Below are 18,609 nucleotides of genomic sequence, written 5' to 3' on the forward strand. Positions count from 1 at the left end.
CTCAATACAGCCACCAGAAAGGATCATTTTCCTTTACCATTCATAGACCAAATGCTAGAAAGACTAGCTGGTCATGATTATTACTGCTTTTTGGATGGCTATTCAGGCTACAACCAAATTGCAGTAGATCCTCAGGACCAAGAGAAAACAGCATTCACTTGCCCTTCTGGCGTGTTTGCCTACAGGAGGATGCCTTTTGGTCTGTGTAATGCTCCTGCAACCTTTCAGAGATGCATGCTATCCATCTTCTCTGATATGGTGGAGAAATTCCTAGAAGTCTTCATGGATGACTTCTCAGTATATGGAGACTCATTCAGCTCCTGTCTTAACCACCTAGCACTTGTCCTGAAAAGGTGCCAAGAGACTAACCTGGTTTTAAATTGGGAGAAATGTCACTTTATGGTGACTGAAGGAATTGTCCTTGGGCACAAAATTTCAAGCAGGAGAATAGAGGTGGATATGGCAAAGGTAGAGGTAATTGAAAAATTACCACCACCTGCCAATGTTAAGGCAATCAGAAGCTTTCTGGGGCATGCAGGATTCTACAGAAGGTTTATAAAGGATTTTTCAAAAATTGCAAAACCTCTTAGCAACCTGCTAGCTGCTGACACACCATTTGTGTTTGACACACAGTGTTTGCAGGCATTTGAGACCCTGAAAGCCAAGCTGGTCACAGCACCAGTCATCTCTGCACCAGACTGGACATTACCATTCGAATTAATGTGTGATGCCAGTGACCATGCCATTGGTGCAGTGTTGGGACAGAGGCATAACAAGCTTCTGCACGTCATTTATTATGCCAGCCATGTTCTAAATGACGCACAGAAGAATTACACAACCACAGAAAAAGAGTTACTTGTAGTGGTCTATGCCATTGATAAATTTAGATCCTATTTAGTAGGATCAAAGGTGATTGTGTACACTGACCATGCTGCTCTTAAGTACTTACTCACAAAGCAGGATTCAAGACCCAGGCTTATAAGATGGGTGTTGCTTCTGCAAGAGTTTGATATAGAAATAAGAGACAGAAAAGGGACAGAGAACCAAGTAGCTGATCATCTGTCCCGAATAGAACCAGTAGCTGGGGCGTCCCTCCCTTCTACTGAGATCTCTGAGACTTTTCCAGATGAGCAACTCTTTGCCATTCAGGAAGCTCCATGGTTTGCAGATATTGCAAACTATAAAGCTGTGAGGTTCATACCCCAGGAGTACAGCAGAGTGCAAAGAAAGAAATTAATTTCAGATGCCAAGTACTACCTATGGGATGAGCCATATCTCTTTAAGAGATGTGCAGACGGAATAATCCGCAGATGTGTACCCAGAGAGGAAGCACAAAGAATCCTGTGGCATTGCCATGGATCACAATATGGAGGACACTTTGGAGGTGAGCGAACAATAACCAAGGTCCTCTAATGTGGATTCTACTGGCCTACTCTCTATAGAGATGCCCGAGAGTTTGTGTGTAACTGTGACAGTTGCCAAAGAGCTGGTAACTTGCCTCATGGTTACGCCATGCCTCAGAAAGGGATCTTAGAGATTGAATTGTTTGATGTATGGGGAATTGACTTCATGGGCCCCTTCCCACCATCATACTCAAACACTTATATTCTAGTGGCAGTAGACTATGTATCTAAATGGGTGGAAGCAATTGCCACACCCAATAATGATACCAAGACCGTGCTAAAATTCCTCCAGAAACACATCTTTAGCAGGTTTGGTGTTCCCAGAGTACTGATCAGTGATGGGGGCACTCATTTCTGCAATAAACAACTGTACTCTGCTATGGTTAGATATGGAATTAGCCACAAAGTAGCAACTCCGTATCACCCACAGACAAATGGGCAAGCTGAGGTCTCTAACAGAGAGCTCAAAAGAATCCTGGAACGGACTGTTATTGCCCGTAGAAAGGATTGGGCAAAGAGCTTGGATGATGCTCTATGGGCATACAGAACAGCATACAAGACTCCTATAGGAACCTCTCCATACCAACTGGTGTATGGGAAGGCCTGTCATCTGCCCGTGGAACTGGAACATAAAGCCTACTGGGCAACTAGACTCCTAAACATGGATGCTAAGTTAGCTGGTGAAAAAAGATTGCTCCAGCTAAATGAGCTAGAGGAGTTCAGACTCAATGCCTTTGAAAATGCAAAAATTTATAAGGAAAAGGCAAAGAAGTGGCATGACAAGAAGTTGTCATCCAGAGTCTTTGAGCCAGGACAAAAAGTCCTGCTCTTCAACTCTAGGCTCAGATTGTTCCCAGGAAAACTTAAATCCCGCTAGAGGGGTCCGTATGTGATTACAGGAGTATTACCATATGGATATGTTGAGCTTCAGGATACTGATTCTGACAAGAAGTTCATTGTTAATGGACAGAGGATCAAGCATTATCTTGAAAGCAATTTTGAGCAAGAATGCTCAAAACTGAGACTTAAGTGATTCTCAATGAAGGTCCAGCTAAAGACAATAAAGAAGCGCTTGCTGGGAGGCAACCCAGTGATTAGCAGGGTATCTGTTCTGTTTAATCAAGGTTTGATACATATTCTTAAAGGGCAATTATCAAAATTGAAGGAATTCACAGAGTTACAGAAGGATTCAGTGCAAAAAGCAGAGAAAAAGAGCTTGCTGGCGAAAAAATGCCAGTAAGGGGTACTTTGGGTGTTAAACGCCAGAATGGGCACCATTCTGGGCGTTTAACGCCAGTAAAGGTGCCATTTTGGGCGTTAAACGCCCAGAATGGTGCCCATTCTGGGCGTTTAACGCCAGGTGTACAGCATCCTGGGTGTTTAGCAAAATGCCCAGTGATAAAGGGATTTCTGGTGTTTAACGCCAGCCAGGATATCTGGCTGGGCGTTAAACGCCCAAATTGGCCAACAAATGGGCGTTAAACGCCAGAATGGATACCATTCTGGGTGTTTAATGCCAGAAAGGCAGGGGGAGGAGATTTTGTTTCCCACTTCAAATCTTTTCAAACTTTCTTGTTTTAATCCATATTTTTCTGCATAAACACATTACAAACTTTCATCATTCACCTTCCAATTTCAAAAATTAGAATCTTCTTCAAATCTATTTCAAATCCTTTCCTAGGCTCTTTCAAAAACTCAATTATCTCCTCAAATTTTTTCCATATCTTCTCAAATCTCCCTCAAATTTTCGAAAATCTCTCCTCCTCCCCTATTTAAACACGTTCGGCCACCCTCTTTCCCCACACCATTCGAATTTGCTCTCCTCCTCTCTCCCCTCTTTGCCTTCTTTTGCTTGAGGACAAGCAATTCTCTAAGTTTGATGTGCTTTCCGTGATCACTAGGCCAAGATTTACCAAGATCATGGCTCCTAGAGGAAAACAAACCAATTCAAGAGGCAAGAAAGAGAATAATCCAAAGGATGTCTGGAGTCAAGAGAACTTCTTAACCAAAGAACATGCAGACCATTACCACAAAATAATGGGTCTGAGGTCAGTGATCCCGGAAGTCAAATTCAATCTGAAAGAAGATGAATATCCGGAGATCCAAGAGCAAATTCGAAACAGAGGATGGGAAGTTCTAACCAACCCTGAGACAAAGGTTGGAAGGAACATGGTTTAGGAATTCTACTCAAATCTGTGGTTGACAGATAAGCAGAGAATGACTGGAACTGCTTTCCATACCTACAGAACCATGGTCAGAGGGAGAATTATTTACTTCCATCTGGACAAAATAAGAGAGGTCTTCAAAGTGCCTCAACTGCAAGATGATCCTGAATCCTTTAATAGGAGGATGGTGAGAGCAGATAAAGGGTTGGATCAAATTCTAGAGGACATATGCCTCCCTGGAACTAAGTGGATAACCAATTCAAAAGGTGTCCCAAACCAACTCAAGAGGGGAGACCTCAAACCAATTGCAAGAGGTTGGCTAGACTTTATTGGGCGTTCCATATTGCCCACTAGCAACCGTTCTGAGGTCACTATCAAGAGAGCAGTGATGATTCATTGCATTATGTTGGGAAAAGAAGTGGAGGTTCATCATCTAATTGCTTGTGAGATCTACACAACTGCAAACAAGAATTCCACTGAAGCCAAACTAGCGTACCCAAGCTTGATCTCCTTGCTCTGTAAAGAGGCTGGGGTGAAGATGGGAGTAGATGAACTCATCCCAATTGAACATCCAATCACCAAAAAGTCAATGGAAGGACAAATGCAAGACAACTCTATCAAAAAGAGGGCGCAGGAGTTCCTCCCTGAATTTCCTGAAATTGACTACTGGGCCAGCCTAGAAGCATCTATCACCAAGTTGCAAGAAACTATGGAGCAACTTAAGAAAGAACAGCAGAATCAGAACTGCATGCTCTGCAAATTGCTGAAGGAACAAGAGAAGCAGGGGCGTGAACTACAAGAGATGAAACGCCAAAAGTTCTCCCCTCAAGTTGAAGGAGCATCCACTTCTCAAAATCAAGGTTGTTGAGTCCTAACTCTGTGATAACCTTTATCATTAGGAGCCTATTTAAATTTTTTGTTTTCTATTACTATTAGTCTTATCTTATATCTATTTTTGAGTCTTGTTCTTAATTCATAATTAATAAAATTTAAAGTTCATGTCTTAAAGCTATGAATGTCCTATGAATCCATCACCTCTCTTAAATGAAAAATGCTTTAATCACAAAAGAACAAGAAATACAGGATTTCGAATTCATCTTTGAAACTAGTTAAATTAGTTTGATGTGGTGACAGTACTTTTTGTTTTCTGAATGAATGCTTGAACAGTGCATATGTCTTTTGAATTTGTTGTTTTAAGAATGTTAAAATTGTTGGCTCTTGAAAGAATGATGGAAAAGGAGAACTGTTATTAGGGATCTGAAAAATCATCAAATTGATTCTTGAAGTAAGAAAAAGCAGTGAATACAAAAAAAAAAGAGAAGAAAGAAAAAAAAAAGAAAGAAATAAAGTTGTGATCCAAGGCAAAAAGAGTGTGCTTAAGAACCCTGGACACCTCTAATTGGGGACTCTAGCAAAGCTGAGTCACAATCTAAAAAGGTTTACCCAAGTATGTGTCTGTGGCATGTATGTATCCGGTGGTAATACTGGAAGACAGAGTGCTTTGGGCCACAGCCAAGACTCATAAAATAGCTATGTTCAAGAATCATCATACTTAACTAGGAGAATCAATAACACTATCTGAGTTCTGAGTTCCTATGGATGCCAATCATTCTGAACTTCAAAGGATAAAGCGAGATGCCAAAACTGTTCGGAAGCAAAAAGCTACTAGTCCCGCTCATCTAATTGGAGCTAAGTTTCTTTGATATTTTAGAGTCTATAGTATATTCTCTTCTTTTTATTCTATTTTGATTTTCAGTTGCTTGGGGACAAGCAACAATTTAATTTTGGTGTTGTGATGAGCGGATAATTTATACGCTTTTTGGCATTGTTTTTAGTATGTTTTTAGTATGTTTTAATTAGTTTTTATTATATTTTTATTAGTTTTTAGTTAAAATTCACTTTTCTGGACTTTACTACGAGTTTGTGTGTTTTTCTGTGATTTCAGGTATTTTCTGGCTGAAATTGAGGGACCTGAGCAAAAATCTGATAGGAGGCTGAAAAAGGACTACATATGCTGTTGGATTCTGACCTCTCTGCACTCAAAATGTATTTTCTGGAGCTAGAAAACTCCTAATGACGCGCTCTTAATTGTGCTGGAAAGTAGACATCCAGGGCTTTCCATCAATATATAATAGTCCATACTTTATTCGAGTTTAGATAACGCAAACTGGCATTCAACGCCAGCTCTATGTTGCATTCTGGAGTAAAACGCCAGAAACACGTCACAAACCAGAGTTAAACGCCAAAAACACGTTACAACTTGGCGTTTAACCCCAAGAGAAGCCTCTGCACGTGTAAAGCTCAAGATCAACCTAAGCACACACTAAAGTGGTCCCCGGAAGTGGATTTCTGCACTTAGACTTATTTTTGTAAACCCTAGTAACTAGTTTAGTATAAGTAGAACTTTTTACTATTGTATTGGGGTCTTTTTCCCTATTTTCAAATTCATATGTCATTTAGGGAGGCTGGGCATTCGGCCATGACTAGACCTTGTTTTTATGTATTTTCAACGGTGGAGTTTCTACACACTATAGATTAAGGTGTGGAGCTCTGCTGTTCCTCGAGTATTAATGCAAAGTACTATTGTTCTTCTATTCAATTCATGCTTATTCTTATTCTAAGATATCCATTCGCACCCAAGAACCTGATGAATGTGATGATTATGTGACGCTCATCACCATTCTCACTTATGAACGTATGCCTGACAACCACTTTCGTTCTACATGCAAATAAGCTTGAATGAATATCTCTTGGATTCCTTAATCAGAATCTTTGTAGTATAAGCTAGAATCCATTGGCAGCATTCTTGAGAATCCGGAAAGTCTAAACCTTGTCTGTGGTATTCCGAGTAGGATTCAGGGATTGAATGATTGTGACGAGCTTCAAACTCGCGACTGTAAGGCGTGGTGACAACGCAAAAGGAAAGTAAATCATATTCTTAGATGATCGAGAACTGACAGATGATTAGTCGTGCAGTGACAGTGCACCTGGACCATTTTCACTGAGAGGACGGATGGTAGCCATTGACAACAATGATCCCCCAACATACAGCTTGCCATGGAAAGGAGTAAGAATGATTGGATGAAAGCAGTAGGAAAGCAGAGATTCAGAAGGAACACAATATCTTCATGCGCTTATCTGAAATTCCCACCAATGAATTACATAGGTATCCCTATCTTTATTTTATGCTTTATTTATCTTTATATTCGATAACCATTATAACCATTAGAATCCGCCTGACTGAGATTTATAAGATGACCATAGCTTGCTTCATACCAACAATCTTCGTGGGATCGACCCTTACTCACGTAAGGTTTATTACTTGGACGACCCAGTACACTTGCTGGTTAGTTGTGCGAAGTTGTGAAAAAGAGTTGAGATTACAATTGTGCGTACCAAGTTGTTGGCGCCATTAAGATCACAATTTCGTGCACCAATTAATAGCCACCAAAACCCCATCTTTTCTACTTGATTTTAACACAAATTGAACCCCAATTTAGGGCTTAGGGATTTGTTTTTCCAGCAGCCATGAAAAACACAAATTCAAAGTTAAATATCATCAAATTTCATCAAATTTTCACCAAAATTTTAACAAGAATCACTCATATAAAAAATTAATTTCAAGCATAAACCAACCATATCATAATACAAAACTCAAACACAATTAATCAAGATTAATTTGACCAAACCCTACCTTGATTTGCTGCTCCAAATCCGGTTACTCTTTGAAGTGTTCTTAAAGCACTTTTTTCTCCTAAAACACATCAAGAACAACTTTGAATCCATAAAACCTCAACTGACCAAACCTTAATCAACATGTTAGGAAGGGATTCCTCACCTTAAACGTGATGGGAATTGAAGATTCTTGACTCACAAGTCAAGCTAAGCAAGAGATCTAAGGAAGAACATCAAGAAAACACTTGTTTAAGCATGTTTCCTTGAAACCAAATTGAAGAGGGAGGGAGACAGCCATCTCACCTTATTTCCAGCCTTGATATGTTATATGGTTATGTAGAGGAATAAGAGAGGATCATTTTGATGAAATCGGAATTTTGATTTGAGTTTTAGTTCAGAAGAAATCAAGCTTTGAAGATTAACTGTTCACGAAAGTTTCTCTCTTTTCTCTCTTGTTATTTTTGGCCAAAATGAAGAAATGAGACAGACTTGGAGGTCTTAGGGTGTAAGGTGAGTTGTGATTGGTTGGCTTGGAGGTGGGTTAAAATAATATTAAAATATCTCAAGTGTATAGCTACTAAAACTAAATGTATCGGAACACTTGTAAAAACATCTCTAAAAGTTCATTTCTAAGCTACTAGCATAAATGACACAAGCAACATATTTATTATGAGAATAGAACATGTATGATGAGGCCTTAGCATTGCTAAAATCATCAGAGAGTGCTGGTGCTAAGCTGCACTAGTAAATTGTGAACCCGGTTAAACCGATTTCTTATTTTTAACTAAAATAGACCAGGTAACCTTAAAATATCATTCAAGCACCTTCTAATACTAATATAATGGTAACATTATAATATTATCTTTCTTCTCTCATGAAACGAGTCTAGTTCGTCAAACTAAGACTACATACGAAAATCAGAATCAAAACTCCTAACCGATACGGTTCAAAAACTAGGTTCTTTGTGATTGCTGATGAGTGAAAATCAGAGATTCCACACAAAACTCACCGGCAAGTGTACCAGGTGGCATCAAGTAGTAATAACTCACAAGAGTGAGGTCGATTCCACAGGGATTGATGGATCAAGCAACTTTAGTGGGTGATTAGTTTAGTCAGGCTAACATTGGTGATTTGGGTGAAGAGTGACCAACAGAATGTAAATGACAAGAAATTTAAAGTTGCAGAAAGTAAATGAGCAGAATCTTAAAGAGCAAGAAATATAAATTGACAGAATCTTAAATGACAAGAAACGTAAATTGCATTAAATGTAAAGGGGGGCTGGGTGCTAGCAATTAAAGGAAGCAATAGATCAGAACTCAAAACACTTACAAAAAGATTTAAATTGCAGGAAGGTAAATTCAAGGTAAATGGAATAGAAGATTTAAATTCAGGCTCAATGTAAATTGAAGTGTATAATTGCAGAAAAGTAAAAGTAGCAGAAGAGGAAATCAACAAGAAGACTTAAATCAATTTTGAAATTACAAAGAGAAATTAACAATTTCAATGAAACAGTAAAAACAGAAAGAAAGCCAAGAGCTCACTTGCTCTCTCGATCAAAACAGGAAGGAAATTGCAGAGGAAGGAGAATGAAACAGAAAGGAAAAGAAAACCCAAATCTGATTTCCACTTCTCAAGTTCACAAAGGAAAATTTAAACAAAGAGCTCTCTATCCTACTCCTAATGCTCTCTAGCAGAGCCAGCCTTCTTTCTAAAATGGAACAGATGCCTTTTTATAGGCTTTTACAAAATTAAAATGAAATTGATATTAAAAACAAATTACAATTAAAATGAAATTCCTAATCTAATTGTTTCTTGTGCCTTTGAGTCATGTCAATGGGCTTTGCTTGCTTTGGGGCTTCAATGAAATGGGTTGATTTGGATTTTGGCCTTAGATAGGTGAGTCAGGGTTGCTTGGTGAGGCTCCAGTGGAGCGCTCCGTTGGGTAAGTGAACATAGGGTTCACTCCTTGTGCATGCTTCCCTTGCTTGGCCTCTCCCAGCATTCACATTTTGAACGCCACGCTCCTTTAGTGAGCGCTGGCCCTTTGGTGTGTGATTCACGTGGGTGGCCTTCCTTGTGCCAAGCCTCTTGGTCATAGCGCTCAGTTGAGTAATGCAATGTATTGCTACTTTTATGCCTTGGTTTACCTCTTTGAACCTTGGCTATTTCGCTTTTGGAGTGTCCGAGCCTTGTTTTTCTCCAAATGGGCCACGAAACGTTGAAAGACTTAACGTAGCGCTCCTTTGATTTGAGCACTGGCCTTGTATGATGAGCGCTATGCCTTGCTTGATGTTCCCATGCTTGTAGCATTCCGTTGCTTTAATGAATGCTACTTCCTTGGCATAATGAACGATTGCTTCATTTTTTTCATTGCCAACTTAGTGCTCATTTCGTAATGAACGCTAGTGTTCATTTATTTATTCATTGGCATTTAATAATCATGCATGCATTCATTAATTAATGCCAATGAATTACGTTAAAGCAATTTGCTCTAATAATGCACTTCATGCATTCTTCCATTGGCTTTAATTAATAATGCATTCATTTCATTCATTCTTCAATGCCAATCTATGGTTCATGATGATATCAATTAAAGAAATGCATGCATGCACTACAAGAAAAAGGCGCATTTGTAACAAAAAATAGTGTTACAAAACGTCGATATTTTGACACAAAAGTTTTTTGTAACAAAAAAAGGGTCCATTGCAGTAAGTCCCGTTACAAAAAGTTTTTGTAACGAAAAATGAAACTGTTACAATTCAATAGCATATTTTGTAACAATTTTTTCTGATACAAAAAACCAGAAACCGTTACAAAAGTGGTAACAAATTTCGATCTTGAAGGTATTTTTCGTGACAGTCAATTTTTTTTATATCAAAAAAATTTGTTACAAAATGTAACATGATTTGGTAACATTTTTTTTCTTCAGTTACGAAAGCAAATTAATTATTTTATAATAACTTTTTTTTATTACAAATTACATGCATAATTTATTAAATTATTTTTTAAATTAACTAATATATTAACGCTTTTAATAAGCAAGTTTACATGTATATAATATGCAAAAACATACATAAGTCAAATAAGATCCTTTTAGCTAAAATTGTCTTGAAACAAAATAACATTAACTAGTGAGTACATTAATTAGTTCAACCAAAACATAAAAGTTCTAACATAAAAGTTCAACCAAAACATAAAAGTTCTAACATAGATTAGTGTCTCTATGCATCAAAACATTCCTGAGCCCTCAAGGTAGCATATGGTCACCATTTCAGCACTCCTATAAATAAACAAAAAACGAAACAAAAAAGTTAGAAACAAGATATAACACTAATTATAATTTTTCCACTAAGTTTTATCCAAAATGTTTAAAAAAATTTCGGCAGAACCTCCTTTAAAACTTGGATATTTCCACCGTCCACGGTTCCAACAAACACAACCAATTCACAACTTATGTCTCAGTCATACCCAACCAAATTTATCAAACCAAATAATAGGACATTTGTCATTTTTCAACAATGACACAAGTAAAATGTGATAAATAGATCCATATACAAATTAAAGTATACTAATATAAAATGGGAATCATCTACGAGTTCAAAACTTAGAAGTTAAAATTAACTAATTCCTTAAGAATATATTCTAAGAGGTCAAAACTAGCTAATCAAAAATGCAAATTATCAAGAATTAATAATTCAATATATAAACTTGGGCTAACTAATCATAATTGCATTAGTACCTTAGAATAATACTCAATTGCATTTTTTAAGTCCTTGTCTCCAAATGCAATATCCCCAAACTTTTTTGTGTTCAATATATCTTGCACTTGTTGTGTCCACTCTTGAAAGAAAGCTGCAACAACATTCTCGGTTAATTGACAAGAGAAACCACAAAAGAAGTTGGTAGAACAAGATATACAATTATAGTCTTGTGAGAAATTACCAAGGGTTTGTGCTAATCAACATCTCAGTACAAATAGAAGAAGAAAAAACAACCAACATAGAAAGTAGATCCAGCCTTGTACACAAATTTATGGTCATCGAGAAAAGTAAAAAAAATATATATAACAAATTAATGGCTTAAAAAAATGTGAAACGTTAAAACAAGAACAAAAAAAACTAAGACATGGAAATTGAACATTTTTGTACCCCCTCTCTCCCTCCGCGAGCTCGCATCGGTGACGGCATCCTCGCGGCTCCATGATGGCGATGATGGAAAGCCTGCAGCAGACGCGATGGCAGCTCTCTCCCTCTCAGCGATCTCTGGCCTGACCCACGGCTCTTCTCTCCACGCATCTTCTCCCGGCGAAATTGACGGCAATGGCGAGGCATGTGACGGCGGCTTCCGATGGCCTAACCCATGGCTTCCAATAAATTATTAGGACCATCAGCCATCCAGAGACAACAAATTACCTCAATTTTAGAAATGAACCTACATAGGATACACTTGCTTAGATAACAAAAGCCTGGATAACATTTTGACATACTTAGGATACACTTGCTTCACCAACCAAGTAGAAAAGGAACTTGTTAGTTGTTACTTCTAATCCAAACATGAACAATACATATTGATGACAAAAACTGCAAATGAATCAATGAACATACAAGTATACAAGGGCACTGTATGCCAAGTAAGGAACATACTGCATAAAAGTAAAACACTTTCCCGTATTAATAATTAAACATTAGCTAGAAACCTTACAAAATAATAAAGAATTAAGAAAACTTATAGAATAAGCCAATCATCAATGTCAGCAAGATCATCACAAATAGAATAAAGAACAAAACTAGAATTCAACACTAATAATAACAAGCAATGCTCAAATGTGACATGAGAAAGCTTCTAACACAATCACCAAGTTCAAAACTGAGAGATCAGGGCTGACAATGCACCCGCGAACAGACTTTCTCCTACGCTCTCCATTGCGCCTTCCATATCCACGGAAGCAAGGAGTTCCTGCCCAGATGCATGGCAATCAACATTAAGTAAGTCAAAAGAGCTAAAAACACTTGGTAATGAAAACTATGAATTGTGCACCCTACTTATAGCAAGACAAAGCCAAAATGAATGGCATGTATTATTGAATAGTTTATAGTCAACTGAGGAAGGAACCTTTAATCTTTAGAATAATCATACCTCTGTGAAGCAAAAGACGAACACGACCAAGGGTCAACACTCCTTGCTTCATTGGGAATCCTTGCTTGTCACAGCCACCGGTGATTTTGAAGACATAGGGTTCATTATGTAATCGATATCAATAAATGAATCTGAAAAAAATACTACATTTGCACTAACAGCAATGGGGCAAAAATTACAAAGCTTCAAATTATAACAAGAAATCCGGAGCACTATAATGTATAAAGCAAAAATAGAAGAAGCACTATTCCAGAGCACCGCCACTTCAAAGTGGCATTCTTTAACATAACACAGTATACAACACAAGAACAACAACAATAGCAATAAGAAAGAATTGAAAAGAGGAACGGTGACTCCACGAACGGCGACTGGGCGCAGCAGGGCGAATAGAGCCTCCTCCTTTTTCCTCCGTCTTCCTCTCTCCACGCGTCTGTCTCTCCTGTGCGTCCTCAGCGTCATCCATGATGGGAGATGCGACGGCGGTGGAAGCTGGCAACGACCCGCTCGCGATGAAGACGACGACGGCGGCGGCTTCCCTCGGCGACAGCAGAACGCAAACTGACGGCGGCGATGGAGGCACAGCGGCGCTCCTTCCTCGCGGAGCTCTTCCTCTCGCTCAACATCTCCTCCTCCCTGACAGCGACATGACGGCGCGGCGGCAGTGATGCCCGCCGGCGCCATCCTCCCACTTTCCCCTCTCCTTCTCTTGTTCTCTGGTTCCAGCTTTCCCCTTTCTTTTCCTTTCTTTCCCTCCTCGTTCTTCCCTTTCTCTTGCTGTGTGTGTGTGTTTTTGTGTTGTGTGAGTGCATTCAAGGGAAAGGGGGGTGTGACGGCTAGGGTTAAGGTGAGTGAGTGGGGGTGAGTAGGGTTAGAATAAAATTAGTTTTTTTTTTGTGACTTAACAAAATTAGAGTTAGAATTTTTAATTTGAGAATTAGAAATTGTTTTTGGAAAAAATATAAAATTAAAATTTTTTGGATAAATTAAAATTTAGTAATTTTAATTAAATATAGAGTATTAAATATTTACGAAAATTATATAAATTTTAATTAATTTTAAATTTTAAATTTTATCGCTTTGATTTGATTACTTTTTGATAAATAAATTTTTGAAAATAAAATCATGAATAGTGAAAGTGAGGATTACGATTAGAGTTTTTATTTTTTAATTTTAACTATTTTATTTATATTTAATAATTAATTTATTTAATTTAAAAAATTAATTTTTAGTCAATATTTAAGACTAAGTTATTAGTAAAAATTATATACTAGTTGTATAAAAAAAATATAAAATAATATATACTATTTTGAAAAATTAATCATTTAATCTTGATTTTTTTTTATAAAAAATAATTAATTAATACAAATAATATTTTAAAATATTAAATTTTTAAAACAAAATAAAATTATATTAAAGATTTAAATATTTCAAAATAATTTTTTCTAGTTACGAAAATTCTTGTATTTTCTGACAAACAAATAATTTGTTACAAATAATATTGAATTTCGTGACAAATTAATTTTTTGTTACAAAATAATTAGAGTTTTTGAAACAAATTGATTATTTTGTTACAAAATTTTGTAACAATTTAATTTTTTTGTTACAAATTATATTGGCTTTTGTAACGAAACGATGTTTTGTTACAAAATTTTATAATATTTTGTAACAAAATATCGTTTCGTTACAAAAGCCAATATAATTTGTAACAAAAAAATTAAATTGTTACAAAATAACAAAACGTTTTGTAACAAATTATATTGTTGTTACAAAACATTATTATTATGTAACAATCACTAATTTTTGTTACAAAAAACTAATTTTTTGTAACAATTTTAAATTTGTTACAAAGTTTTTGTTACAAATATTCCATTTTCTTGTAGTGATGCTTTCATTAATTTTAATTACTTAGTAATGCCGTAAAGCTCATTCATTTAATTCATTAAATGCATGCATGCATGATATTTCATGATAATAAGGCCAAGGCTTCATGGTCATGGGCCACGCTTTATCCAAGCGTGCTCAAACTTCAAAGTGTGCCCCAAAATCCTTCTTTTCTTCTTTTGAACTGATTTTGTGCTATTTTGCTTCTTTTTCTACTTATTTCCTACAAAATTTATAAAGTCAAAAGATCAAGGAAATATACTATTTAAGCACAAAAGAATGCAATATTTAAGCACTGATTATCAATTTCTTGTATGAAAAGGTATAGAAAAACATGACATGATGACATGTCATCACAACACCAAACTTAAACCTTGCTTGTCCCTAAGCAAGAAAAGAATCATGTAGTACATTTTGACAAACCATGGTGAGAATAATAGCAAGTTAATGTTCATGGTAGGCTAGTTTTCTATGCATGCCACAATCACAAAAGAAAGGTAAATGATTGATGCTTCTATCTAGCTCAATTTATGAAATCTTTTCCTTATATTTTTTCCTTGAAACAAGCTTTTGATTTTCTTATTAGCTTCTCCTTTTGGGTGCTTTGCCCCATGAGTTGATAACAAAGCTACGACTCTAAATGCTTTGTTTTCAAGTATTACCACTTGATACACTAGCACCACAAGCATTTAATTAGAGGACTTCATTAAGCTCATTTGTTTCTTTTCTTGACTCTCTAATAATTGATGCTCAGAGCCTTGAGCTTTGAGGGAGTGCTTTTGCACTTGAGCCTAACCTTGACTCTAAGTGTTTTGTTTTCAAGCTTTTTGCTTGATACTTAAACACCACAAGTACTTAACAATGGAATTGTCATTGGTAATCAGAGCCTTCAGCTTTCTCATTCTTTCCCTTTTGATTTTCTTAATTTACAATTGCTTCTTCAAGGTTTTCATGATTTCAAAAGATTTCACAAAATGTCATAGATGAAAACTTTAATTAAATAAAATCTAATACAATTGAGCAACAATTAATCATACTAGCCTTCCAATACTTGTATGCACATGCTAAGTTCTTCTTTAATTCCTTGTTTGTTTATGATCATGATGCTTTATTGCTTTTGAATTCACAAAACTCAAGTTGGTAGTCCTAATGTCACAGCAACATGTTGCAAATCAAAATTCAGGCTATGCTTATTCATACCACACATGCATACAGAGAAGATACAAACAATCATGCAATTTAAAGTGCTGGAAACAAATGAGAGGAAAATGAACTTTACAACCTTGTAATTCATCTTCTTTCTTGTTGTCATGTTCCTCCCATTCTCCCCTCTCCCTTGCCAAACTCAGAATGCTTGCTCATCCTCAAGCAACAATTAGAACAATGGCTATGGGGCTAAGATGGATCATGAATGTCTTACACAATGACATGTTAGTAGTGCATGTGTTTTAAGCAAGCAAAATTAAAGATAACAATCAAGGCACAGGAAACAGAGACATTGTGATTGCAAACATAAGAGGGTGTGCATGATACATTGCATAAAAATATAAGTGGTACACCAAACTTAGTGTGACACTCTAACTTGGAATTGATGCAAGTATCCAGTAAAGATTGGAAGCAAATTTTGTTGCATAGCAACACCAAATTTAGAATGCAACCATATGTCAATTTATTTGCACTAAAACTAAACACAAGGGACTGTTATGTGGTAAATACAATCACCAAGCCAAGAATCTGTCACGAGTAAAATTTTCTTGGTGAGGTATTTAACAAAAACAGTCAAGAAGCAAAATAAATGAAAGCATTAAAACAAAGAAATAACTAAAGTGAACAGAATAACAAAGTGTCAAACTAAAAGAAAAGATAAAACTGTAAAAGCATTATGATTATGCAGACAAGTGGTGTTGTTGAATAGATTGCATAGAAAATAAGTGGCACACCAAACTTAAAATCTTAGTGTGACCCTTTCATTTTTGATTTGATGCAATTATTCAGAAGGATTGAAAACAAATTGTTACAGGGCAACACCAAACTTAGAATGTAATCATATGCCAATTTATTGAAATTTAAAGAAAGCAAAGAAGGAAAATAAGCCAAGCAGAGAAATGAAATGTTACCTAAAGTTGGGTTGCCTCCCAACAAGTGCTCTTTTAGTGACATTAGCTTGACATGTTGTTCTTCACTTTCTTCCTCTTCTTCCAGTTTGTTAAGAGGAATGACCTCAAGGGGAGAGATGAACCAGCTAGTGTCCCCTTTCTTGGACTCCTCTCAGCAAGCTTCCTTTTGTTAATGGCTTGATTGGGCTTGCTTGCTGGATCAGGGGTAGGATTGGTGCTTTTGTTAGTTGCCTTCACTTCTTGGATATCAAAACTTGGTGGTTGTGTGATTGTTGGAGTGATTTCTTCATCAAAAGCTTCTTGCATTGGTGGTTCAATGAGCTCTTCTTCCATGCAAATTTTTGCTTCACTTGAGTTTGGATATCCTTGATTGTCTTCCTCATCTTCTTGCTCTTCCACTTCATCCTTCACACTTAACATTTGGTTTAGCATCACTTTCATGTTTTTGAGGGAGTTCTCTTGGTCATTCCAGGACCTCTGTGCTTCCCTTTCATATCTTTCAAGCATGGTTTCAAGCCTTGAGAGGCTTTGGTTCATGGAAGTTTGTATGGACTGTGAGTTTTGAAAGAGATTTTGTGTCAAGGGATAGTTAAGTGATGAAGAATTTTCAGATGAAAAACTGGGAGGTGAGGTTTGACAGCTTTCCATGAATGAATTGAAGGTTTGCTCAAGTGATGATAGCTCTTGATAAGTGGAGTATGAATTTTCAAATGCTTTCTGATTTGGATTCTCCCAAGCACAACTTGAAAAATTGTTGAATTCATCACAGTATGAATTATCTTGTGGCATTGGGGAACAATTTTTCATGTATGCATTGACAGCAATCAAATGATGATGTTCCTTGATGAATAAAAGATAAAACATTGAAATTTTTAAATCACAACACCAATGAAAATTAAAATTCATGTCTAAGAGAGGAATTTCTTAGTGAGGCAATAACTCAAACACCTTGCTATCAGCTTAAAACAGAAAACAAAAATAAAGAAAATGCTTAATCTAAACTTCTCACCCACTTAATCATTGTTGATCTAAATCAATCCCCGGCAACGGCACCAAAAACTTGATGAGTGAAAATTAGAGATTCCACAAAAAACTCACCGACAAGTGTACCGGGTCGTATCAAGTAGTAATAACTCACAAGAGTGAGGTCGATCCCACAGGGATTGATAGATCAAGCAAATTTAGTGGGTGATTAGTTTAGTCAAGCAAACATTGGTGATTTAGGTGAAGAGTGACCAACAGAATGTAAATGACAAGAAATTTAAAGTTGCAGAAAATAAATGAGCAGAATTTTCAAGAGCAAAAAATGTAAATTGACAGAATCTTAAATGACAAGAAATGTAAATTGCATTAAATGTAAAGGGGGTTGGGTGCTGGAAATTAAAGGAAGCAATAGATCAGAACTCAGAACACTTAGAGAAAGATTTAAATTGCAGGAAAATAAATTCAAGGTAAATGGAACTGAAGATTTAAATTCAGGATCAACGTAAACTGAAGTGTATAATTGCAAAAAAGTAAAAGTAGCAGAAGAGGAAATCAGCAAGAAGACTTAGATCAATTTTGAAATCTCAAAGAGAAACTAACAATTTCAATGAAACAGTAAAAACTGAAAGAAAGCTAAGAGGTCACTTGCTCTCTCGATCAAAACAGGAAGGAAATTGCAGAAGAAGGAGAATGAAACAGAAAGGAAAAGAAAACCCAGATCTGATTTCCACTTCTCAAGTTCACAAGGAAAATTTAAACAAAGAGCTCTCTATCCTACTCCTAATGCTCTCTAGCAGAGCCAGCCTTCTTTCTAAAATGGAACAGATGCCTTTTTATAGGCTTTTACAAAATTAAAATGAAATTAAAATTAAAAACAAATTACAATTAAAATGAAATTCTTAATCTAATTTTTTCTTGTGCCTTTGAGTCATGTCAATAGACTTTGCTTGCTTTGGGGCTTCAATGAAATGGGTTGATTTGGATTTTGGCCTTGGATAGGTAAGTCAGGGTTGCTTGGTAAGGCTCCAGTGGAGCGCTCCGTTGGGTAAGTGAACGTAGCGTTCACTCCTTGTGCATGCTTCCCTTGCTTGGCCTCTCCCAGCGTTCAGATTTTGAACGCCACACTCCTTTAGTGAGCGCTGGCCCTTTGGTACGTGCTTCACGTAGGTGGCCTTCCTTGTGACAAGCCTCTTGGTCATAGCGCTGAGTTGAGTAATGCAACGTAGCGCTACTTTTATGCCTTGGTTT

General features: G+C 36.7%; 1 protein-coding gene across 1 annotated transcript; it reads right to left on the bottom strand.

The window, feature by feature from the left end:
* Positions 1–10,885: 10,885 nt before the first annotated feature.
* LOC130975048 (uncharacterized) lies at positions 10,886–12,431 on the bottom strand. The gene is made up of 6 exons (XM_057899882.1): positions 12,380–12,431; positions 12,099–12,199; positions 11,848–11,885; positions 11,392–11,606; positions 10,983–11,095; positions 10,886–10,903 (listed from the first exon to the last, which is right to left on the bottom strand). The coding sequence occupies exons 1-6, from the start codon at positions 12,429–12,431 to the stop codon at positions 10,886–10,888; spliced, it is 537 nt and encodes a 178-aa protein (XP_057755865.1).
* Between the last annotated feature and the right edge of the window lie 6,178 nt (positions 12,432–18,609).

This window comes from Arachis stenosperma, chromosome 4 (genome assembly GCF_014773155.1).
Source record: "Arachis stenosperma cultivar V10309 chromosome 4, arast.V10309.gnm1.PFL2, whole genome shotgun sequence".
NCBI lineage: Eukaryota > Viridiplantae > Streptophyta > Magnoliopsida > Fabales > Fabaceae > Arachis > Arachis stenosperma.

Coding starts and splice junctions, on each gene's coding strand:
- LOC130975048 (XM_057899882.1), bottom strand. CDS start 12,431: ATGAAGCAAGGAGTGTTGACCCTTGGTCGTGTTCGTCTTTTGCTTCAC. Junction 12,200..12,379: donor TCGTCTTTTGCTTCACAGAG/GTATGATTATTC, acceptor GCATCTGGGCAG/GAACTCCTTGCTTCCGTGGA. Junction 11,096..11,391: donor CTCGCGGAGGGAGAGAGGGG/GTACAAAAATGT, acceptor ATGTTGTTGCAG/CTTTCTTTCAAGAGTGGACA.